This window comes from Saimiri boliviensis, chromosome 12 (genome assembly GCF_048565385.1).
Source record: "Saimiri boliviensis isolate mSaiBol1 chromosome 12, mSaiBol1.pri, whole genome shotgun sequence".
In the NCBI taxonomy this organism is placed as follows: Eukaryota; Metazoa; Chordata; class Mammalia; order Primates; family Cebidae; genus Saimiri; species Saimiri boliviensis.
The window spans coordinates 24836323-24862080 of record NC_133460.1 but is presented as its reverse complement, the minus strand read 5'-3'; the positions used below and the strand labels follow the sequence as shown (position 1 = coordinate 24862080).

Below are 25758 nucleotides of genomic sequence, written 5' to 3'. Positions count from 1 at the left end.
ATCTTGTTACTTGTTTTTGGCCCATTCAGATTTTGAATTTCTTGTGGTTGAATTGTAGGTTGTGTGTATATAGGAATTTATCCATTTCTTCTAAATTTTCCAATTTTTGGCATATAGATAATAGCCACTAATGATCCTTTGAATTTCTGCAGTGTCAGTTATAATGTCTTCCTTTTCATCTCTGATTTTATTTATTTGGGTCTTCTCTTTTTCTTAGTTAGTCTGGCTAAAGTTTTGTAAATTTTGTTTATTTTTTTTAAAAAAATAACATTTCATTTTTATTGATTGCTTGCATAGTTTTCTTCATTTCAATTTTATTTATTTCTACTCTGATATTTGTTATTTTGTTCTACTAATTTTGGATTTGGTTTGTTTGCTTTTGCCTTTTTAATTCTTTAAGATGCATCATTAGGTCATTTATTTGAAGTTTTTCTTCCTTTTTGATGTAAGCCCTTATTGCTGGAAATGTTACTCTTGGTACTGCTTTTGCTGTATCCCATAGGTTTTGGTGCATTATCATTTGTTTAAAGAAAATTTTCAATTTATTTCTTAATTTCTTTATTGATCCGCTTGTCATTTAGGAGTATATTGTTTAATTTCCATATGTTTGTATAGTTTCCAAAATTCCCCTTGTTACTGATTTCTAGTTTTATTCTATTATGGTTAGAAAAGATGCTTGATATTATTTCAGTTTTCTTAGACTGTTTTGAGTCTTGTTTCATGACCTAACATATGGTCTGTTCTTGAGAATGATGTATGTGCTGAGGAGACAATGTGTCTTCTGCAACCTTCAGATGAAATATTCTGTAAATACCTATTAGGTCCATTGGTCTATAGTGCAAATTACGTCTGATGTTTCCTTGTTGATTTTCTGTCTGGAAGAGCTGTCTAATGCTGAAAGTGGAGTGTTGAAATCCACAGGTATTATTATATTGCAGTCTATTTCTCTTTAGCTCTAAAAACATTTGTTTTATTTATCTGGGTGCTCCAGTGTTGGGTGCATGTATATTTACAATTGTTATATCCTCTTGCTCAACTGATCCCTTTATCGTTGTATAATGACTTTCTTTGTCTCTATTTAACAATTTTTGTCTTGAAATCTATTTAGTCTGATATAAGTATAGCTACTCCTCTTCTTTTTTGGTTTCTATTATAATTAAATATCATTTCCCATGCCCTTATTTTCGGTCTGTGCATTGCTATAAGTGGTTTGTTTTTCACAGGCAACAGATCATTGGCTCCTTTTTTTTTTTTTTTTTTTTTTTTAAATCCATTCAACCACTCTATATCTTTTTATTGGAGAGGGTGTTTCATTTACATTCAATGTTAATATTGATAAGTAAGGACTTATGTTTGCCATTTTGTTATTTATTTATTTTTTAGTTGTTTTGTGATCTTCTCTCCCACCTTTTCTTGCTTCTTGTCTCCTTTTCAGTGAAAGTATTTTTTTTTTCTGGCGATATGTTTTAATTTCTTGCTCTTCAATTTTTGTATATCCATTGTATGTTTTTAGATTTGAGGTTACTGCGAGGCTTGCAAATACTATCTTATAACCCATTATTTTATGCTGATGAAAACTTAACACTGATTGCATAAACAAATACACAATCAAGCAAAAAGAATTATAAAAACCTCTACATTTTAACTTTGTTTCCATGCTTTTAAGATTTCTGTTATTTATGTATCGTATTATACTATCTATGTCTTGAAAAGCCATTGTAATTTTTTAAATCAGTTCATCTTTTCCTGTTTCTACTTAAGATATAAGTAGTTTACATACCATAATTACAGTGTTAAAATATTCTGTGTTTTTTGAGGACTTACTGTTACCAGTGAGTTTTGTACCTTCAGATCATTTCCTATTGCTCATTAATGTCCTTTATTTCATATTGAACTCCTTTTAGCATTTCTTGGAAGACAGGTCAGGGTGTTGATGAAATCCCTGTTTATTTGATTATTTCTTCTTCTAGTGTAAATCTATTGTTCATTCCCTCTGGCAAAATTTTCTTATTGTCGTTATTATACTTTTCAACCCCAAAGTTTCCGTTTGGTTAATTAATTTTTGAAAAAAAATTTTTATCCATTATTGGTATTTTAAAATTGATAAGAAATTATCATCATGTTTTATTTTTTAAGCATGCTTTCTTTTAGTTTTTGAACATATTGATAATAATTACTTTGAGTTTTTTTCTGCTATTTCTGACATCTTGACACTCACAAATGCAATTTGTCTTGCTTGGCTTTTTTTCTGGTGTATGGCTCTGTCTTTTCTCTGTCTCTGCTTGACTCCTATTTTTTTGTTCAAAACTTGTTCTAGCCATTCACAATACTCATTTCTGCCCCCCCCCCATTATGTTACTGTTGTTTGTTTATTTGTTTAATGACCTGACTAGACTATATAGTGAAGTGAAGTCTATTTCCTCCACAATGTGTGGCCTCTGATGTTGCTCCTGAGGGAGGCACAGCATTGGACACATTTTCTCTCAAGCTGGAATTTCAGTGCCTTTAGTAGTGCTCTCTTTGTCTCTTTCTCTGATCTGTTCACTTGTTTGCCTCTTTTGGTATAATAGCCAGCTGTTAACCTCCAGCAATTGCTAGATAATTGCTCTTTTGTTTTTTGACAGTTCTTTTTAGGGGCATAAATTACTCCACAGTCTGATCCAAATATATTTGGTTTCCTTTGCAGGAGCAGTTTTTAAGACAAGACTTTGATGTTTGTTTTAACTTCAGGAAGGCTCTTCTTAGCTGTCTCTTTCTTTGATTTTTATTGTATATTTCTAGCTGGTTTATGGTTTAGTTTGTTGCTTTCATTAAGCTGCCATTAACCTATTAATTGCTTACCACCAAAATATTCATTGTTTTTGACAGTGCCCTTAGGCTTGAACTTCCCCACGTTCGGTTCCAAATAAAGTCTGTCCCTTTAAGGAGACCGAGAGACTTTTCTTCTTATGGCCTACCTCTCCCACTAGGCAGGTCCTGTAGTCCCCCTACTACTTCTCTAGCCACTACTCTATAGGTGGTGGTGGGGACAATGTCATGCTTTTCTCAGTTGTCTTCCCTTCTCTATGGGTGGGGCACTGGATGGGGCAGTAATTTCTGTTTTTCTGCCTTTTCTGGAATGGAGACTTCACTTCTGCCATAGAATCTCTGTCCTGTGAGTGTAGTGGAGTGAGGACATTCAGCATCAGTATTCTTGGCTTGCTGCACTAGGGATGGAACTTGTGCCTTAAGAGTAGAGGCTGAGTGGAAGAAGGAAGCTTCAGATTCTTGGTCAAACTTTCCTGTAATAGAACTTCTGCAATATAGATCCAGAGATGGGGATGGGAGTGCCGGTAGTCTACGCAAGACTGGGAGCTGAGGGGAGAGGGGATCCTGTTCTTTTGGCTGCACATCTCTGGAGCAGGGTTTCTGTTTCACTGAACTTATTGCTGGGGAGGGAGGAAATGAACACCACAGATTCTCACTCCTCTCACTGAGATTGGTAGGTTTTCTTGGATTTCTTCATTTGCTGTCTGCCCTTAGAACAATTTCTATACACTCCAACATTTTTGTTTGTTTGTTTTTAACTTTCACCAGTTATGGTTGTTTTACTATAGAAAATGTCTGCAGAGCTCTTCAGGGCGTCATTCTGTACATGCTTCTCCCATAATTGATTTCCAACACCTACAGAGTGAATTCCCCCTTTCAAATGAAATCCTGCAAGGAAGCATATAAAAGTGGCGATATACTGGTTGAACATAAAGTGAACTAATACAACACAGGGGCTGGAAATTCTGATTGATTGACTTTTTTCTTGTTGCTGTTCCATGTCCTGCCTCACCCTCATCCTCTAAGCCCGGCGTCCCCAAACTTTTTACACAGGGGGCCAGTTCACTGTCCCTCAGACCGTTGGAGGGCCGCCACATACTGTGCTCCTCTCACTGACCACCAACGAAAGAGGTGCCCCTTCCTGAAGTGCGGTGCGGGACCGGATAAATGGCCTCAGGGGGGCCGCATGCGGCTCGCGGGGCTGTAGTTTGGGGACGCCTGCTCTAAGCCCTAGATGTAGAAGAGAACTGTTGGAGAATCATTTACCTTTGGGATGAAGCACCATTCTGCACATTCACTCTTCACAGACTTGCCCTACCCGTCCTCAGCCATTCCCGGCTCCACCCTTCCCACACATACCAGTCAGGATGCCATCAAAGGCACCGAACCACGAGGATATGTGTACATACGAAGAGATTTGTTGCAAGGCATTTGCTGACATAATTGTGAGAGCTGGCTAGGCAAGCATGAACTCCATAAGGCAAACCACTCAGAAGGCCAGGCTGGAAATTCTCAGGCAGGAGCTGATGCTGCTTTCCACAGGGTGCATTTCTTCTTCCTTGGGCCCATTCTTAGGGCCTTTCAATTGACTGGTTCAGGTCCACTCAGATAATCCAGAATAATGTCCTTTAAATAGAGTCAACTGATTATAAAGTTTAATTACAACTACAAAATACCTTCACAGCAATACCTAGATCAGTGTTTGGTTGAATAATTGAGTACTATAGCCTGGCCAAGTTGACAAGCAAAACTGACCATCACACTATGCTTCAACCACTGTGAAGAGCTTCAGCCATGGTCTTTCCCGAGCAGTTTACATCTTCTCATTCCCATGAAATCCTGGCACATTTCCGTCCCTTCATCTGGAGTGCTGTTCTCCTCCTCCTCTGTGTCCTGATCTCCTCCTGCACAAGTGTTGCTTCTTCCATGGATCCCTCCTTGACTCTTTCAGGCAGAGTGAGTTGCTCCTTTTCTGAGCTCCCAGGACCTTTGTTCAAGCCCAGATTTTGGCACATCATCACTCATCCCACCAGCATTTGCTTCTGTCTCCATTCCCCCACCATATTGAGGGCAGGGACTATGTTTTATTTCTTTATTGGTCTCCAGCCTGATGCCAAGAGAAAGGTAGAGCTGTAAATGTATCCTAGTAGGTTAAGTTTCCAGGGAGCCTGCAACTTGCTATGAAACTATGGCTTTTGTGGTTGGCAAAGCAGACAGGCGGCATAAAGCTAAGCTCAAGAGAGCAACGCTAACTTCCCCCCAGCTGACCGCATGATCTCCTGACTCACGGAGTGGAGCTTGCGGCATGTCCACAGGAAGCCCCGGAGACACTGCCCCATAACTGCAGCAGGACAAATGTACTTCTTCAGCAGGACAACATAGCACTGGTCCTTTTGCTGGTCAGAAAAGTGACTTTCCCGACAGTCACTTTCCTCCAGAGGGTATCTTGTATTACTGTGTCTTCTTTTGGCCAGCTCCAAACATTTACAGCCTATTTCAGTTTCTTCTGGCCTATTTGCATAATTAAACAGAATTAAGCCCTGCCTACCACTAAGAACTAAAAAGAAAAGCTTATTTGTTGGAGATTTAGAGAAAGAAAGAAAAAGAAATCAGTTGTCAAGACCCTATTTTCCCAGCTCTGCCTAGGATGGAGGAAGCTCGTAGCCCTGATAGACCTCCCCTTAGGATGGATGTTGACAGCTCCTCCCCACCCACTGCTTGTTTAGTTTTCATCTGTTCTATCCCAGGAAGAATTAGAGGAAGAAGCGTACCTCTTAAGGTGTCTCTGTAACTTTGTAACGATACTGCTGAAAAGACAATGATGAAATGTCGATTGCAGCTTCTTTTTAAAATTTTTTTATTTTTATTTATCTGTAATATTTGCATATATTTATGGGGTACATGTGATACTTTGTTACATGTATAGAATGTGTAATGATCAAGTTATGGTATTTAGGGTATCCATTACTTCAAGCATTTATGATTTTTACATGTTGGGAACATTTCAGATCTTCTTGTCTAGCTATTCTGGAATATACGATATATTATTGTTCACTATAGTCTCCCTACTATGCTGGCAAACATTGAAACTTAAACCTTTTATCTAATTGTATGTTTGTACCCAATGAGCAACTTTTCTTAATACCCTCCCACCCCACAACCATTCCCAGGCTTTGATAACCATCATTCTATTATTCTCCGTGAAATGCACATTTTTAGTTCCCACTGTTGTACCCGAGCGAGTGAAGGAATGTGCCACACTCTGAGATTGAATTATGAGTCTTTTATTAAGCTGGCAACTGAGAATAGCTAACACCCAAAATTCTCTTGGCCCCGAAAAAAAGTTAGGTGGCCTTTTACACACTAGTTTTAACAGAGAGGGGGAACCTAGCTGAAGTAAAGTTTTTACAAAAGTAGAGTAAGCAAAAAGTTAAAAGATAAACTGATAAATAAGAAATAAAACAGTGCCAGGTGTGAGGGGTAAAGCTGTCATGAAAGACATACAACTTATAGATAATGGGGGCTCCGGGCGCTCCCTGCACCTGCATTCCCAGGCTCTGCTGATAACACTTCACTCGGCTTCCTATCAACAAACACATTCCTGGGTGCCCAGTGTCAGCCTGACCCAGCTTCATACTATAGTTACATACTCAATGGGGAGAAAATAGCTAAAATGAAGAAGCCAAGATGGAGTCTGTCTGGCTCAAGAAGCTAACATAAAGCCTGAACAGCTTTTAGTCTGGGAAGGGGAGAGTTAGTTTTAGCTGGCAGAAAGCAGGTTATTACACCACATGAGTGAGAATATGCAACAATTGTGTTTCCATGCCTAGTTTATTTCCCTCCAGTTCCATTCATGTTGCTTATTGCAGCTTCTTGAGTCCAAGGTCAGAGCTCAGTCATTTTTGGGTGAGTTTTCCGCAATCCTCCTCCCCGTTATGCCTTTCAGAACAAGACCAGGCTTTTGCCCATTGGCTTCTTTCCCCTCTTCAAGGCTGTGTCATCAGAAATAGGCAGGGCACCCAGCACTACCTTTCCTTGGCATGTGCTTTCCTAAGACCCAAGTAGATTTACCATCCGTGGCTCAATTCAACTACTCCGTTGCACTTAGGAATTTAAGGAACATTCTTCTCACTGGAACTTCTTGACTAAGTGCAAAGATACACTTCAATCCATGAAGCACACAAGACTCAAATAGACTTGTTGTATTTGTGATTAGCGTGAACTCAATTCCTGTTTTTTCAAAAGGGAGAGCAATTCTCATACTCATGTTGAAACTCGTCTGACATTGTTTCTCCCAAGGTTAGATAACCACGACAGAGCATCTCTACAAGCCCTAACTAAACACACATAAGAGAAATAATTCCACCCAAGTCTGAGTGTGGGTCTCTCCCCAGAGGCCTGCGCTAACCCCCTGCCTGAAAGGGCCACTGATTATTCTCCCCGCTTTACGCTGTGGGAGCTTCTTCATTGCACTCACCACTACCCAGTACTGTTTTCGTCTTTCCCTGTTTATTGCCTGTGTCTTCTACTAGAGGCTGAGTGCTGTGTGATGTGATCTCAGTTTTGTTCACTTTCACATGTTATCCCCACAACAAGCGTTTGTGGTGAGGCGTGGGTGGGAAAAAGGGAAATAATAATTTTTTTTTTTTTAAGGCAGAGTCTCACTCGTTGCCCAGGCTGGAGTGCAATGGCATGATTTCGGCTCACTGCAACCTCCACCACCCGGGTTCAAGCGATTCTCCTACCTCAGCCTCCCAAGTAGCTGCGATTACAGGTGCTCACCACCATGTCCAGCTAATTTTTGTACTTTTAGTAGAGACAAGGTTTCGCCATGTTAACTGAGCTGGTCTTGAACTCCTGACCTCAGGTGATCCACTTGCCTTTACCTCCATAAGTGGTGATTACAGGCATGAAACACTGTGCCCAGCCGGGAACTAATAATTTCTTAAGCACTCTGTGCTAAGACATTTTGTATACCCTAATTCACTCATTCTTACAACAGCCCTGAGAGATGACTGTCGTAACTCAGTTTTACAGAGAAGGAAACCCAAGTTCCAACATCTCCTAAATGGCATCTTGTGTGTTTGAGTGTTTCAAGTCTGTGAGGAGTGCAGTCAGTATCCAAGAAAGTGCCACTTAAGAGTGAAAAGGGCTTAAAGAAGGAAAATGCTCTGGTATGATGAAAATTTAATACCTAAAGATGTGGATTATGGATGTGATGTCAACTAACTTTTATTGGGTTTCATGCTGTTGGGTACTCCATTGGGCACCTTATTTGGGTAGATATTATTCTCATCCTCGTTTAGCAAATGGAGAAACTAAGATAAACAGGGATCAAGTAATATTCCCAGTGTCACATAGCTAGTACTGATAGAGCTGGGATTTGAATCTTGGTCCTCTAACTTCAGGGCCCAGATCCTAAACAAAGATGTGGGGAAGAAGGGAGGTGTAACTTGTAAAATGAATGAAAAAGAATGCTTTCCTCTCAAGTTTTAGATTTAGGCATCAAGCATTTTTGATGCATGAGACTGATGATAATGGCATCAACTAATTTGCATGGCACTTCTTACATTGCAAAGCATTTTCTCACAATCAAGTTTATGGTGATACTCCTATGGCTTTGGGATGACTTTGAGAAATAGGAGAAGTTGGTGTTCATTGCTTTTCTCAACTGACAGTTGAGAAAGAGAAGCTCAGAAAGTTAAAGTGACCAGTATTTACATAGCAAGTCTATTCCACAGTCAATCTATTCCATGAGGCTCACTCATCCAGGACTGCAGACTGGTGGAATTTCATACCAGATGCCAGCTTTTTGTGTCTGGAACTAAAGTTTCTTCTTAGGGAGCAGGAAGAGGGAAGCCTGAGGTCAGAAAGTGGGTAGCGAGGTTGAACCCTGCTCCTCTTCACCCAAAGATGTAAATTGGGGACAGCAATTTACATCTTTGGTCTCAGTAAGCTGGTGTGGCCATAGCCCTGAGATTCTGAACTGGTGGCAAAGTTAAAAGCTACTCCTAGTAAGAATGGTGGAGGGGAGGGAAGAGCACAATCCAGGAGACTGGTCCTCCTGATTTTCATCTCAACAGTAGGCTCCCAAATGTAGCAAAGAAGGCAGAATATGGAGGGTAACTCTAGAATGAGACCACATTTGTCATGTGGCTGGAGGTCTCTTTGATACCCCAGATCACTGCTTGAGGTGTCAGAGATGTCTTTAAGGCTTCCTGTCTTTTGAGAAGAAGCTGACTTTATTACCAGCCACTCAGCACTTAGAATTGGATTTGCACGTAGTAGGTGAGTAATAAATGTTGACTTGATTAATTTGCTTTTTGCTTAAATCCTGATTTTTATAATCATGCAAGCCTCTTTGTCCTTTAATTATTTTACATGTTGTTCCCTGTCATTTAATCTTGTCTAATAAACTCAAATATTTTACTTATGGGGTAGTGAGCTGACAACAGGACAGCTAAGTCTCTGTATCAGCCTTGTAACTCAGTTCACAGATGCTCAAGGCATCCTCCAGGCATGAGCTATCTGCCTCCAGACTTCCTTTTAAATTTCATTTTCTTTCTTTTTTTTTTTTTGACTATTACAAACGTTTATTTAGCAAAAAGTCTAATATGAAAATGTACATGACCTAATTTTTACATCATAGTAAAACAGGCCCTATGGAGAGAGGACATGGGTTTCTCCGCTGAACAGCCATTATTTATACTCGTTCCAAGGCTTCTAAAATGATGATACTATTTCCTCGTATTACCACCATTCCAATATTATTCTGTTGTCCGCTAGTCGCCATCTCCACACATTCATCTATCACAAGATTCATAAAGGGTCAAATCCCAGCAATATTCCTTGGACATGTCTGCCACCATTTAATTTCTTTTTTTTTTTTTTGAGACAGAGTTTCGCTCTTGTTACCCAGGCTGGAGTGCAATGGCACGATCTTGGCTCACGGCAACCTCTGTCATCTCCTGGGTTCAAGCAATTCTCCTGCCTCAGCCTCCCAAGTAGCTGGGACTACAGGCGTGTGCCACCATGCCCAGCTCACTTTTTGTATTTATAGTAGAGATGGTGTTTCACCATGTTGACAGGATGGTCTCGATCTCTTGACCTCGTGATCTACCCGTCTCGGCCTCCCAAAGTGCTGGGATTACAGGTGTGAGCCACCGCGCCCAGCCCCTCACTCATAGTTTTAATCAAGATAAAATAGATGGCAGGAGATAATTATTTAGCTTTGTCAATATAACAGAAAAACTAATTGTCATACTTCTCCCATTTGCTCCATTATATTGGAACACTGGACAATGTTTGATACTCTGTGTCATACTCATTTTCTTAAATTTTATTTAAAACTTTAAAAATATTATTAAATTGATTTGCCAAATATCTCAACACCACAGCAATTTATCAAACGTATCTCATGTTTCAAAATTCTTGTTTTAGAATCACATCGAAATTATTTAAAATTTAACTTAATATGTGTCACAAAATATGCCAACACAAAGTATTGAGTAGTTGACTTGGTAACAAACCTAATAATGAATTATTAAGTTACGTAACTTTTATCTGTAACTAGTGACTTCAAAAGGAACAAGTTCAGTAAAAACTTTTTTTTTTTTTTTTTTTAGAGACAGGGTCTCGCTGTGTGGCCCAGGCTGGAGTGCAGTGGCTATTCACAGGCGCGATCCCACTACTGATCAGCATGGGAGTTTTGACCTGCTCCATTTCTGACCTGGGCCGGTTCACCCCTCCTTAGGCAACCTGGTGGTTCCCCGCTCCCGGGAGGTCACCATATTGATGCTGAACGATCGGCATAGCGCACTGCAGCCCAGAACTCCTGGGCTCAAGCGATCCTCCCACCTCAGCATCCCGAGTAGCTGGGACTACAGGCACGTGCCACCGTGCCCGGCGCAGTAAAAACATTTCAAAAAAATTATTTTTAAAAATACAATGAAGACATGAAACTTCTATGTTTAAAAAAATTGTCAAGACAACTTTCTTCAAACCAGAATATATACTAGTTTATTTTTATTTTTATTCTCTCACAATTATAGAGAATCAGGCCAAAAATAAAGTTAGAAATTATTCAAGAATGTCAGATCTGCTTCAAGTTATTTTTATAAGATAGAGAGTGCACTGGTGCAATCTCGGCTCACCGCAACCTTTGCCTCCTGGGTTCCAGGAATTCCATCACAACTGTGCTTAAGTTTCTCTCCTTCCCCAGCTCCCGGACTCTGCTCTGCCTTCAGTCTGAGCCAACATACAAACCCCGTTTATGCCCCTCCTAAGAACAGGCTGACTTCTGGGTGAAACATCCCCTAAGTCTGAATCTGATTTTGCCATTCTCCACTCTTCCTCCCACCTTCCTTCTCATGTTGTTCGCTCCTCCATAAAAAACACTGCCCCCTAGCCTGGTAACAGAGACTCATCTGAAAACAAAACAGAAAAAGGCTGACACAGTTCACAGCTATCAGCCGACACACTAAAGCATCTGTGAGTGAGCAGAAGGAGGCTTCACTTTGGAGTGGTTTCTATGACTCTGTTTACATTCAAAGGGACAGAAGAGTGTAAGACTGTGTTGTTGCCCTGACAAGGTCCCATTCTTTACTATAAAGTGCAATCTTAGTTGTCCTTGAGTTAACTTGAATTGAGGTATTTCTTCTTTCGAAAATACAAACTTGTGTAGTTATGTAGCAGGAGAGGTGGTATGTTCCTGTCTTTTTTGGTGAGGGGCTCAGATGTTACATTACCCCTCATTTCTTCCTTCAGGAGAGGACGGCCTTAGTGTGCTGAAGACGAGTTAAGTCATCAACACTCAAAGACCCCATCTTTCGAGCAGTATAGAACACTTCCTCTTGTTCCATCCTTGAGAAAGCCTAAGAATGTCAAATAGAAAAGTGGTACAATTTTAAAAAGGGTTCCATCCTTTTAACAATCACCACTGAGGAGAAGCCACACATGCAGACTCCTTTAGATAGTTCAGCTACAGCTACTTTGGCTGAGGTTTACACTGCCAACTTCCGGCAGCTTACTTAGGTTATCTCCTTTCAGGGCTAGAATTAGATTGCTGGAGCAAAGGGCAGCTTGCTTTATTAAGTTACTTAAAAATTGGGCTCCCCAAAATGTCACCCTATTGTGACAGGCTTCTAACAGTATCATCTGTTACCTGTGCCCTTCTGCCTTAAAAATAATGAAAGAACACTATTGCAAAAAGTTAGATTATTAATCTATTCGCATTTTACCCAATCTATAAAGTTATTATATACTGAAAGAAAATTGTAACCAGGCAGGCATGTGCTGGATTGTATTGAAATGTCAACAAAGTCTAATGATTCAGCATCAAAAGGCACTACTTTTATGCTTATGGTAGAAAATTGTATTATTTTAAAATACTTCCATGATGCCACAGAACGTGACTATTTTAAATGTTCATCCTTGTCAGCTGTGAGTAATTTTGCTGTGTACTTACCAAAAGTCACAAACCATAAATATTACTTTGTCCCATAAGAGTTATCATTTCCAGTAAAATCCCATGTACTTCCTGCAGCCAGTACTTGAGACCCGCACACCTCATACTGTCTAAGTGCAGGTCTCTCGGCTTAGGCACTAATGGTTTGTCTAACACACCCATGGGACTGACTGCACTGTGGTACGCACAGTAGAAAATGACAGAAATTTGCAAACCGAGTAATAAAAAGTAGTCAAGAGTGGTAAGTGCATTATGTATGTAGACATCGTTAGAAATACAATGGCAAGAAATCGTTTCTGCATGATTATTTGCAAGGGCAAAGGTTCAAAACGTTCAAATTCATTAAGAATGAATTTAGTTTGATTAAAACATTCTGAATTATGGCCACAAAAGAGATAATATCTATAATTTTCAAAAAACGTGAATCCTTATAAAAACCATAAGAGATATAAGAAATAGAATGCCGAAAGGTTAATAAGCTCTGCAGTATGTTAATTTTGAATCTCTCCATTTTTCTAATCACTACTTCTTATGACCTAGTCATAAATGTTGGCCCTGGTGTTTGACTGAAAACCCACTTAGTGACTTCATAGCCTTACCTCCAGATCCCATGCTCTTTCTCTATCAAGAAGGTGATATGGCAAACTCAGGCCATGCCTGAATGCCAAGGCACGAAGATAGAAGTAGTATCTGGTATAAACACTTAGAGGAACATAGTTATTAGCATTAATTAGCTCCAAGAAGTACCTTCGCAACTCATTCCTGGAGAAAGAGAAACAACAAAACCAACACAGGACCATGTTAGTTCACTGGGCTATCTTCAAAAACATTATTCTTATGTAGGAAATTTGGTAAAGCTGTCATGTGCTCTAGTTTATTAGAATTCATGAAATAACTCACACTGGATAGAACCTGATCTAGCGAAGAAATACAAGAAAGCATGCAACTTTCCCAATTCTCTTTGAAAACTCAGAAAAAAACTTGTACCAGAAACAAAACATAAATGTAAAAACTGTGTTAATAAACTTGATTTTCCCCTATGATTTCAAAGACATATTCACATTTAATATGGAGAAAAACGACATAATCTTAAGAAACATGGCAAAGCTTCAGCTTTTTTATTTCTTTGAAAACATGAAAGGATTCAATGGGAAATTCCTTATAAATAGAAACATGTGGTAAGGTCTTCAGTTGTTCCAGTTCCACATGAAGATAAGAACTCATTTCTGAAATAAAACCTATGAATGTAAAGAATGTAGAAATGCCTTCATTTACATGGTATTTGCTCCAAGACCCATGATAATACGCACTGGAGATAGACCTTATAAATATAAGAAAGCACATTGGATTGGAACCCTGGTAGATTACCAAATACAGAAAAGTTTATAGTTTTAAGAATTTCTTGAACATTGATGTGAAAACTTTCCCTAGAGGGAAATTCTACTGATGTTCATAAATTGAAAAGCCTGATGCAAATTCATTCTTGTATAATCTTCAAAAAGATACATAAGTAAATGTTATCCTACTTCCATTTTGTTTCTCAGTGATTCTTCATTGGAAAGGGTCTCTGTATTACTTCCACTTCTTTTACAAGAAAACATGGAGGTTACAATTTTGTAGATAATTTTAAAACAATACTACATGCATTTAATAGGCAGTTGTTAAGTCAGTTAACAAAACTTTTCTCCAGCTATTTAAAAATATCACACTGTGCTACTAGAATGGATCCAAATTCTGTTTTGAAACACATGCAGGTGTGTTCCTACGCTAATGTCCAAATAGGGCCCAGCTGCTTGCAGTCCATTCTGAATCCAGCACCCCAAGTTTGGGATGAGGAGAAAGGTGATGGCCTCCTCTGTACTTGTGCAGCTGACTCGGGGCTCATTCTTGAGCGTTCCATTGCACAACTCAGACTTCATGCTCACTCCCAAGACACCACAATAGTGATCAGATGACAGAAATGATGGATGCCATTTATTAGCTGTCACTATTATGGGGCAGGAATACTCTTTACACCTCCAACGGTAGAAAGATCAGAGAGAGACATCTTGGCTAAACTAAACTCACTTTATGAGATGCCTTCTGGTAGGATGCCGGCCTTACACACTGTTTCTCCTGAGTTGGGTTAGAAATGAAACCCCAAGGTGCTCAGCATCGGTCACCCCTGGCCACAACAGAATGTGGGGATGAGTTGAATGCACTGAGAGGGGAACAGGCTGGAAGCAGCCCTCTGCTGCATGATTATTCACCTGTCCTGGCCAAAGGTTTTGTTTTTGTTTTTTTGAGACAGGGTCACCCAGGCTAAAGTGCACTGGCATGATCCTAGCTCACAGCAGACTCAACCTCCCAGGCTCAAGTAACCCATGCAACTAAGGCTTTCAAGGTTTGGAACTACAGGCTCATGCCACTCAGCTGGGTGCTTTTTAAAAATTCTTTTTGTAGTGACAGGGTCTCACTTTTTGCCCAGGCTAGTGTTAAACTCCTGTGATCAAGTGGATACTCCCACCTTGGCCTCCCAAAGTGCTGGTATCGTTGTACTGGACCGAGCATAGAAAGTCAACACCAAGACAAAAGTATGTCAAATTGCAGGGTCATTTATTGCCGGCGACCACGGAGGACTCGCGTCTCTCCAACCCATGGCCCCGAGTTCAGGGGGAGTGGGGTTTTTAAGCTGAGGGGATGCAGTGCAAGCAACTTTTCAGCACTTATTGATAAGCAAAAGCAAGCACTTTTCATAGAAGCCAAGGTCAGCAGTTATTGCAAAGAGAATGGGGAAGCCATTACAGCTTATTTTAAGAACAGCTTTGTCTTTTATAAAATGGCATTTCTCAGGTTCTAACTTTTAGGCTAGCCATGTTACAGTATTACAGACATGAGCCACTTTATCCAGCTCTTGGTCAAATGTTTAAATAAATACAAAACTAGAGTAATCTTACCACTCTCATAGTAATCACTATAAAGACTTAATTGTATAAAAACCATACCTCAACAGCACATTTACTTTCTGGCTTTTAAAATTTCAATGTTTTATCCACTGGCTAAGTCAACAAATGCTTGAAGTTCTCCGGTATGGAAAGCAGTTAGGATATAAGCAGGTCTGTGGTTTTCTCATTGGTTTCACCGAAAACCCAGCTGAAACTACTTCCAACATTAATTTCCTATTCATTTAACCACGAGGCTATGATGGGAATGTCAATCAGATATGTGAATAATCAGCTGACCAGGACTTAATTTACTACAGAAATGTATGCACTTCATAATCTCTTTTCTGTATTTCCATAAACCTATTTTAACTGTGTAAAATATGGTATTTCACAGAATAATCATGTTTATTAATAGTAGTTATTGAAGCAAACAATTACCCCTACAGGATGTGGATCTTCTTAGTTTTCGTTGTTTTTTAAATGGCTGAATAGCATACCCTTTTCAAGCACAGCAAATTTTCGGACTAGAAGCTGCTCAGTTTAACTTACATGTATATGTGTGTGTGTGTATATGTATATATGTTGTTTATCAATAATGTTTTTAAATTTTATTTCAATCATTTTTGAGAAACAGGTGGCTTTGGTTACATGGATAATTTCTTTAGGAGTGACATCAGAGCTTCTGGTTCACCTACCACTTGAGCAGTGTACCCAAGATGTAATCTTTTATCCATCACCCCCCTCCCAACCTTCCTCCCCTAGTCCCCAAAGGCCACTGTAGCATTTTATGACTTTAGATTCTCATGGAGAATACATGATATTTGGTTTTCCATTCCTGAGTCACTTCACTTAGAATAATGACCTCCAGCTCCATCCAGGTTGCTGTTAAGGCCATTATTTCATTCTGTTTTATGGCTCAGCAGTATGCCATGGTATATATATTCCACGTTTTCTTTACCCATTAATTGATGGGCAGTGAGGCTGGTTCCACATTTTTACAATTGCAAACGGTGCTGCTATCAACATGCATGTGCATTTGTCTTTTTCATATGACTTCTTTTCCTTTGGGTAGATACGCAGTGTGAGATTGCTGGACTGAATGGCAGTGCTGGTTTCCACAGTGCTTGTACTGGTTTACATTCCCATCAGCAGTGTAAGTGTTCCCTTTTGACCAAATCCATACCAGCATAGATGATTTTTTGATTTTTTAATTATGGCCCATTCTTGCAGGAGTAAGGTGGTATTACACTGTGGTTTTAATTTGCATTTCCCTGATAATTAGTGATGCTTCTGAAGAAAAATACATCCTAACAAGACTAACAGATGTTGAAAAGTTTGAAGAAAAATCTGATAGACACTAATTTTTAAAAGGTTCAATTTACAGTCAAAAATAGATCATTATAAATAATCAACAGCAGACGGACAAGATAAAAGTCCATTAAACACTTTGTTGTAATGTTTTTCAATCTCCAAAGATCGTGAGCATAGCTCCTCTTTAGAGCATAGCTCCTGATGCTTCTGCGTTCACAAATGGCACTATGTAGAACTGGTCATCTTGGGGCTGGCCTTTGTCATCACTGCCTCTGGAGCTCTTATCTGTGGACACCTGCACATTTCTCTGTGTATTCTCTGACCTTGGAACTAGAGCTAGAGCCCCACCAGATTAGCTGCAGGTCTTGAGGTCAATTTAACTGCCACTATAGTGGAGCTAAGTGTTCATCATTACAAATCTTGCTCCCTTCAAGAAACCAGTTTACAAGCTGGGCACAGTGGCTCAGACCTGTAATCCCAGCATTTTGGGAGGCTAAGATGGGTGGATAATCTGAGATCAGGAGTTCGAGACCAGAGTGACCAATGGAGAAACAACATGGAGAAACCCCTGAAGAGGGAAATCAAATAATAACAATAGTAGTCTGTAATTGCTGCATAATAAAGTTTACTGTGTTATGTTCAGTATAAAACCTAACCCCCAGCTCTGCTTGAAATTATGCAATTCTCTACAAAATCTACCTTATCTAGTCTCCCTACTTTCTCAGCAAAGTTCCCAGGTATCTCAAGACTCCCGTTTTTCTTTCAGACCAGCTGCAAGGTCACAGGGTAATATAATACCCAAAAAATGTGCAATGTGTTTCTCAAAATGCGATTTTTAAACGTAACATACATCACAAGACATGTCACAAGTTAACTGTTCTTTCCTCTGGCTTCTGTAGATCTGTTAGTTGCTATGTCATCCTGGCTGTATAACATATCGAGCCCTGTCTTTGTTAGGCTCTCAGCCTTGGGATGCAAATCTGCTGAGCTAGTGGCCACCTTAATAAAATCCTCCTGTTTCACCCATTGGTCTCTCCAGGCTCCTGAATATTATGTAACACCCCATCTCTACTAAAAATAGAAAATTAGCCAGGTGTGGTGGCACATGCCTTTAATCCCAGCTACTCAGGAGGCTGAGGCAGAAGAACTGCTTGAACCCAGGAGGTAGAGGTTGCAGTGAGCCAACATCACGCCATTGCACATTGTTGCCTAGGCGGCAAAAGCAAAACTCCACCTCTCTCTCTCTCTCACACACACACACACACACACACACACACACACATACACACAGAGAAACCAGTTTACAGATTGATGACAGTAGCGATTAAGAGAAATTTAGCTTCTGCAACTTTCAAATGACGTTCATTTTCTGTTAAATCCTTTACTAAAATGGCTACTAGCAATATCACCATGACAACTCAGTTTATACTATTAGCAAAGTGGTAACTTAGTAGCCATTTGAGCAGCAACCAACCATCACTAGTCTCTTCTTGGTTACAAGAAGCCTCATTTCAATTGTAAATATACATTGTGTTAATTCTGAATGAAAGTCTTCAAAAATTTTGGGGGTACATTATAGGTGTACATATTTATGGGGTATATAAAATTATTTGATACAGGCTATATAATGTGTCATAATCACAGCAGGGTAAATGGAAAATCCACTGCACCTCAAGTATATATCCTTTTATTTTTATTTTTTACAAATAATTCAATAACACTCTTTTAGTTACTCTAAAATGTACAATTAAATAATTCTTGACTGTTGTCACCCTGTTGTGCTATCAAATACTAGATGTTATTTATTCTTTCTAACCAAATGTGTGCACCTATTAACCATCACCCCTTACTCCTCTCATCCTCCATGCTACTTTTACCAGCAGCTGCAAACAATTCTACTCTATATCTTCATGAGTTAAATTGTTTTAATTTTTAGTTCCCACAAATCAGTGAGAATAGGTAAATTTTGTCTTTTTGTGTCTGGCTTATTTCACTTCACATTTCCATCCATGTTGTTGCAGATAACAGGATCTCATTCTCCTTCATGGTTGAATAGTGCTCCATTGTGTATATGAACCATTTTCTTTAGCCACTCATCTGTTGGTGAATACTTAGAATGCTTCCAAATCTTGGCTGTTGTGAATAGTGCTGCAACACACATGAGAGTGCAGGTATCTCTCTGATATACTGATTTCCTTTCTTTTGGGTTTATACCCAGCAGTGAGATTCCTGGATCATATATATGGTGGCTCTATTTTTAGTTCTGAGGACCTCCGAACTGTTCTCCATAGTGGCTGTATTTAAATTACATTCCCACTGACAGTGAACAAGGGTTACCTTGGCTTTATATCCTCGCCAGCATTTGTTATTGCCTGTTTTTACAGTAAGAGCCATTTTAAGTGCGGTGGGATGATCTTTCATTGTAATTTTGATTTGCATTTCTCTGAACATCAACGATATTGATGTTGAGTATGTTTCCATATACCTGTTTGGCATTGGTATGCCTTTCTTAAGGAGTTTTCAAACAGGTCTCACTTTGTCAATCAGGTTGGAGCGCAGTGGCAGAATCACAGCTCACTGCAGCCTTGACCTCCCAGGCTCAGGTAATTTTCACATCTAAGCCTCCTAAGCAGCTGAAATTACAGGCACACGCCACCAAGCCTGCCTAATGTGTCCTCTTTTCAGAAATGTCTATTCAGATATTTTGCCCATTTAAAAAATCAGATGGTTACTTTTTTTCCATGGAGTTATTTGAGCTCCTTAGTATTCTGGTAATTAATCCCTTGTCAGATAGTTTTCAAACCTCATTCTGTGGGTTGTCACTTCACTTTGTTGACTGTTTCCTTTGTTGTGCAGAAGCTTTTTAACTTGATGTGACCTAATTTGCCCATTTTTGCTTTGGTTGCCTGTGCTTATAAAACATTATGCAAGAAATATTTGCCCAGTCCAATACCGTGGAGTTTTCCCACTGTTTTATTTTAGTTTTGTATTTGAGGTCTTAGATTTAAATCTATTTTTAGTTTTTTAAAGTTTTTTTAAAAGACTGTGTTGCCCAGATAGTCTTGAACTCCTGAGCTCAAGCCATTCTCCCATCTTGGCCTCCCAAAGTGCTGGGATTACAAGTGTGAGCCACCATGCCCAGCTTAGATTTACATCTTTAATCCATTTTGATTTTTGTATAAGGTAAGAAATAGAGGCTTGGTTTCATTCTTCTGCATGTGGATATCCAGTTTTCCCAGCACCTCTTACCAACGAGACTGTTATTACCCCATTGCATGTGCTTGGCACCTTCATAGAGAATGAGTTTACTGCAGATGTATGAACTGGTTTCTGGGTTTCTATTCTGTTCCATTGGGCTACGTGTCTGTTTTTAATCACAGTGCCATGCTGTTCTGGTTACCACAGGTATAGAGGGTAATTTGAAATTAGGTAATGTAATTCCTCCAGGTTTGTTTTTGCTCAGGTTAGCTTTGGATATTCTGAGTCTTTTGTAGTTGCCTATATATTTTAGAATTCATTTTTAAATTTCTATTTCTGTGAAGAATGTCATTGCTTTTTGCAGAATTGTGGAGGCTCCACATTGGTGGTCTGAGATCAGACCTGAAGGAATTCTTTAGATTAATGGACAGAGACTCGCTTCTTCACTTACTTTCCCACAAATGAAGTCTGTCTCTCTGCGCTAAGCTGCCTGGAGCTGGGAGAGGAGTGATACAAGCACCCCTGTGGCCATGACCCCTGGGACAGCACTAGGTCTGTCCAGATGGCACTAGGAGTTTCAGTCCTTGTGACCTAGACAGCCTTTCAGGTTGATTAGGGACCCCAGACTATTTTATCCCATGGCAGCCAGGCTTTCACCACGCAAGTTCCAACCACAGGGATGAATAATTCCCCTATGGTTGGGGCTAGTCTAAATGTTTTTTCTGTGGGTGGGCTTTGGGTGGATTCGGCTTTGTTTTGCTTTCTGCTGTGACGAGGCAGCACTGAGTTCAGGCAAAGTCCCACAGCTGCTGTGCTCTCCCATCCCCAAGCATGTCACCTCTCTCCTTGCCACAGGTTCACGGTGGTGGCATCAACAATTCAAGACAGTCTTTCCTATGCTGTTCAGTGCCTCTTTCACTGATATGACATTAAAACCACATCATATGAACATTTAAATAATTTTCAGTTCTTATGGAGGTGCTTTTTTATTTAGATAGTTGCTAAAGTTGTTATTCCTGGGGTAGCACAATTGGCAGAGACTTCTATTTGTGACTGCATACATCCTGAATCATAGTCTTATCTGGAGTAACAGGCAAATGTAAAAACAAAGAAACAAACAAAAACAAACCTCTTGCCACTGCCTGAGGATCTTCATCTTCATACGCTTCATATGCTTCTATGTCATCAAGAGGTGTTCCTTCAGATTTTCTTAAGTGTCACTCACAAAGCCATTCTCACTGTCTAGTGGACACTGTGAAGCCTGTACCGGAAATGCCTCCCTGGCTTACCCTACCAACCAGCTCCAAGACCCTTCCCTTTACAGCAGTCATAAGGCCAGACTGAAAGAAAGACCCATGAAGCTCCTGTTTCAGTGTCACGTTGCTGTCTATGAGCAGCCCCGTGATTCAGCAAGATTTCTTGCATTCTCATAAATAACTTGGGGCCCCCCAAGTGCTGCTGTGGTTGCATTAATGCCCCAGAAACCTCCTGAGTGTGGTGAGCATGAGGTGATACCCCCTCAATGTTTCTCAGACTGCCTGGGAGGAACGCTGGAACTTCTGACTCATCAGCCCAGTGATGCAGCACTCCTAATGGGAAGAGGACAGGGGCACAGGGAAGTGTGGCTATTCTGTATCTCAAGGTTTTTATAAAACGGATCTTCAGAGAGAAGCGGGAGAACACCAGCAAACGCAAATACACAACGTATGGCTCAGAGTGAAGCTCTACTTCACAATGCAGAGGCCCCAGACCTGTCAATGGGCAAACAATTATTTCAAAGGCCAGATATGCGCTCCTCACAAAGAGACTAAAACTTGCAGACAGCTTGTAAAAGCCGTAAGGAAATTGACTGTACTATTATGTTTCTCATTGTACACTGGTAAGATATTTGCCAAAAACATTCACCAGAGAAATACTTTTCCATTTATGAGATTATTACAATGGCAATTTACCAAGACCTACTAATGAATAGTGAAAAATATGAACTGTTCTTCTAAAGCTGGGGAGAAAGAGCATGTGGTATTTATGTCCATTCTTATTATCTGCATAATGTAACCTTTAAAAGTATTTCTCAACGTGTTTAGGTTTATGGGAGCAAATAAAGTATTCAAAAATGGTTAGAAAGTTCACAAAAACCGTACAAACTCACATATTGTCCACTGTCATTTTCTCAAAGAGCCCGCATAAGTCCTTATTGTCCACAGTCACATCGATCCAAATGTCGATGGCAAGAAGAATGGCTCCCAAGACAATCCTCCTCCAGTTGGTTGGACAAATGTTGATATCAGCATACTCTAGAAGTCTTTTTATGTAAACCTGGAAAACAGAGCACTGGCCTTTGATGTAGCTCAGTTTCAGTGCTGTGATAAGAACTCTTATGAAAAACCAGAATACTTCTGGTTTTGACCAGAAAGTAGATGCCTTTTATTCTTATGTTCTACAGAGATTTTGTTTCATCAGGTTAAGTAAGGGACCATATCACAATCGTAGCCCAAATATTTATGCTACCTACTCTGCCCAGTGCGGGTAGATTAACACATCCAAGGAACAATGAACTGAGGGCAGTAGCTCTCAACACAACATACATGAGAATTGCCTGGGGATACACTCTGGGACTCAGCTTAGACCTACAATGGCATGCATTCCTGCCCATGAACCAGATGGTCTTGTTACTGCTCTTCATTCCAAGCCCTCCACATGCCCTGGATGTGTGCGCACTGCGTGTGCATGTGTGCACTAAAGTGTGGGGGGAGAAATCAGAAATCCCTCCTGCTGCCTTTAATAGCAATTGTTCTGTAATGAGAAACGCAAGGCAACATTTAAGCCATAATGATGAGTCAACTCAAATATGTGTACTTGCTTTCATAAGTTTCTCTTAAAGTTCTGAGATAATTTCAGAAACCTTCTTTCATTTAAAATCAGCAACATACTACCCTGTTTACAAGATCAATTTCTTCTTTTTTTGGAAATAGAGTCCTGCTCTGTTGCCTAGGCTGAAGTACACTGGCTTGATCTCAGGTCACTGCACTCTGCCTCCTGAGTTCAGCAATTCTCCTGCCTCAGTCTCCCGAGTGGCTGGGACTACTGGGGCGAGCCACCATGGCTGGCTAATTTTTGTATTTTTAGTAGAGACAGGGTTTAACCACATTGGCCAGATTGCACTACAAGACCAATTTCTAAAGATGCTTTATAAACAGAAAATATCTTACCAAACTTATGATTGCTAAGTCAGCCTCTAGTCTTTTGACACGAAACAAAGTAAGCATAAATCTGTAGATTACTTTGTGTGCAGGATCAAACATAAAGCGTACTCCCGGAATCTTGTCTCGCTGAAAGAAGAAAGGATGCAATGTAAGTATCCATTGAAGAGAAAACCTGAAGTGCTCTTAAGACAGCAGTGTTCACATTTGTGCCCATGTATCATTTACAATCATTTTGATTGGGGAAATGTCTTTCAGTTTTTACAATATGAACAGTGGAATCTTAAAATACCATAATGATTTAATAGCCATCAACATTCACTTAAAAATCATATGAGCCAAAGTTCAGAAAATTTTTGTTCTTTTTTACTCTTTGTCCCACATAATTCTATCCAAATGTAAGCTACTCTTAGGCTTTAATGTCTTACTGATGGTATGTCATTCTCTGCAATAAACTTTGAGAAAATACAGTTTCCTGTAACCATGAGGCTCTAAGCCTACACTGTTAAATACAATAGTCACTAGCCACATGTGGCTATCATGTACTTGAGGAAGTACATTTTAAAATTTTTATAACATGTAGGTTGATTTAAGCTTAAATTATTTTTAATTCTCTTCATAAAAGTCATGCTTCTGTGTTCAAAGTATTTACATATACTTACATTGCTTGATACTACTACTAACTGTCTTTTAAAAGACACATTTTCTGTTATTTTGATAGTAGATTTACTCATACTAGTTCACTAACTAAACAGAGCTACAGATCAGTTCTTATTCTAACACATTCTTTTTATAACACCTAAGAGGACTAAATGCAACGCGAAATGGGGAGGATTTAAAGATGGATTTGACTTCAGCATGAAACAAATACAAGTCCATGATAAAAATACAACCTCAATAAAAGTGCCACTTACATAAAGTGGGAATATATCTTCGTTAAATATTTCGAGAGTTCTATTTCCATCTCTATAAAATAAGAATGTGCATTACTTCAAAAACTGTTAATATCTTAGTATAATATCTGTTTAGTATAATAATGCCTCCTATGTGCTTTGGTGTTTACCTCACCAAAGCAGTTTTTACAAATTCTTCTCCTGGATCCTGCCCTGCAGAATGTTTCCCGACCTCTTCTTCCTCAGCACATCATGTCCTGTACTGTGAAGTCTTTTTCACAATAACAAGTCACAACTTAAACCAAACATATTTTCTCTCTTCTTAACCCCACAATGAAACACAAGAATGTTTTACAAAGCAGTAGTGGTGTGCAATAAAGTCTTGAGGACTTTAATAAATGTAAATGTTATTCCGATTTCCTAGCTTCCTTTCTTTTCAGTCCTCTGCAGTATACTTTCATGATGAGTTTATTTATTTTCTGTTGTTTGAATTAAAAACTCATCTGCCCATTTATTTTAAAAGAGGCTAGTCTTGGGCTGGGCGTAGTGGCTCACGCCTGTAATCCAAGCACTTTGGAGGCCAAGGCGGGCAGATCACCTGAGGTCGGGTGTTCAAGACCAGCCTAACCAACACGGGGAAAGCCCGTCTTAAAAACAAAAAAAAAATTAAATTAAATTTTAAAAAAAAGAGGCTAGTGTTTGATTAACTAAATTTTGTAAAACTATGCATTCTGCCTGTGTGATAAACCAGTGGTTCTCCTAATGTGCTCTGTGGACCTCTGGGGATCCTGAAGACCCTTTCTGAGAAGGCCTAAGAGGTCAACACTGTTTTGTTTTTCTTTATTTTGTTTGTTTGTTTTTGTTTTTCTGAGATGGAGTTTCACTCTTGTTGCCCAGGCTGGAGTGCAATGGTGGGATCTTGGCTCACTGCAACCTCCGTCTCCCAGTTTCAGGTGATTCTCCTGCCTCAGCCTCCCGAGTGGCTGGGATTATGGGTGCCTACCACCACACTCAGTTAACTTTTGTATTTTTAGTAGAATGGGGTTTCACCATGCTGGCAAGGCTGGTCTTGAACTCCTGACCTCAGGTGATTCATCTGCTTGGCCTCTCAAAGTACTGGGATTACAGGCTTGAGCCAATGTGTCTGCTGGACATTGTTCTGATAATCATACTATTTCAATTTCAGAAAACTGATACAAAATTTTTTTTAATTAAGAAAGTAATACAAAGACACTGACTACTTTTTCATAGACACTTCCCATAACTGTATAAAAGCAAAAGCGGATAAAACTGCTGGTTTCTCAGCCTAAATCAAGGCAGTGGTACCAATTACACTGGTAGTAATTCTGTTCTTTATTGTCCCTCACAGTTAAAAAGCAGTCTAAAGTATTTAAGAATGCCTTTGTTGAGGCAGAAACGATTAATGGTGTTACTAAATCTTGACATGTCTCTTTAATATTCTGAATCAGTAGAAAGCCAAGAAGAAGCGCTTCTGCTGACTGCAGTACCGTTGTGTTTAAAAAAAATTCATGATTTAATTGTGAGTGGAACAATCACTTTTTTCACAGAACATCATTTTCATTTAAAGGTACTACTGTGCTGATGCAATGGTTCACACCTCTAGAATCCAAACCCTTTGGGAGACCAAAGCAGCAGATCGCTTGAGCTCCTTCAGAAGTTCGAGTAGCCTGGGAAGCATGGTGAAACTCTTTCTCTACCAAAAATACACAAAAATTAGCCAGACGTGGTGCCACACCTCTGTGGTCCCAACGACGCAGGAGTCTGAGGTGAGAGAAATACTTGAGCTGAGATAATGGCAATGTACTACAGTCAAGTGACAGAGTGAGACTCAGTCTCAAAAAAAAAAGGACAACTATCATTCTTAAAAATAAATGAACTGAGGTTGTTACATCAAGGAAATTAACATGTGTTCCCAATGATAAATTAAGCTTTCCTGA

The 25758-nt window shown here is 39.6% G+C and overlaps 1 protein-coding gene and 1 pseudogene across 1 annotated transcript; both read right to left on the bottom strand.

Annotated features, from left to right (window-relative positions):
* Positions 1–9511: 9511 nt before the first annotated feature.
* On the bottom strand, positions 9512–11179 carry LOC120367325 (small nuclear ribonucleoprotein G pseudogene; annotated as a pseudogene).
* Positions 10801–23864, bottom strand: LOC104651712 (cyclin-Y-like protein 2). Its single transcript, XM_039478303.2, has 5 exons — positions 23822–23864; positions 22917–23036; positions 21857–22023; positions 12874–13036; positions 10801–11681 (listed from the first exon to the last, which is right to left on the bottom strand). Exons 2-5 carry the CDS (start codon positions 23007–23009, stop codon positions 11571–11573), a joined length of 534 nt encoding a protein of 177 aa, XP_039334237.2. The 5' UTR covers positions 23010–23036; positions 23822–23864; the 3' UTR covers positions 10801–11570.
* Between the last annotated feature and the right edge of the window lie 1894 nt (positions 23865–25758).

Bases quoted from the DNA above. Each gene is read 5' to 3' on its own strand.
- LOC104651712 (XM_039478303.2), bottom strand. From the start codon at position 23,009: ATGTTTGATCCTGCACACAAAGTAATCTACAGATTTATGCTTACTTTG. The intron at 22,024-22,916 runs GTAAGATATTTT...TCTGTTTTCCAG, and splicing joins ACTTAGCAATCATAAGTTTG to GTTTACATAAAAAGACTTCT. The intron at 11,682-12,873 runs GTAAGGCTATGA...TGACATTCTTAG, and splicing joins AAAGAGCATGGGATCTGGAG to GCTTTCTCAAGGATGGAACA.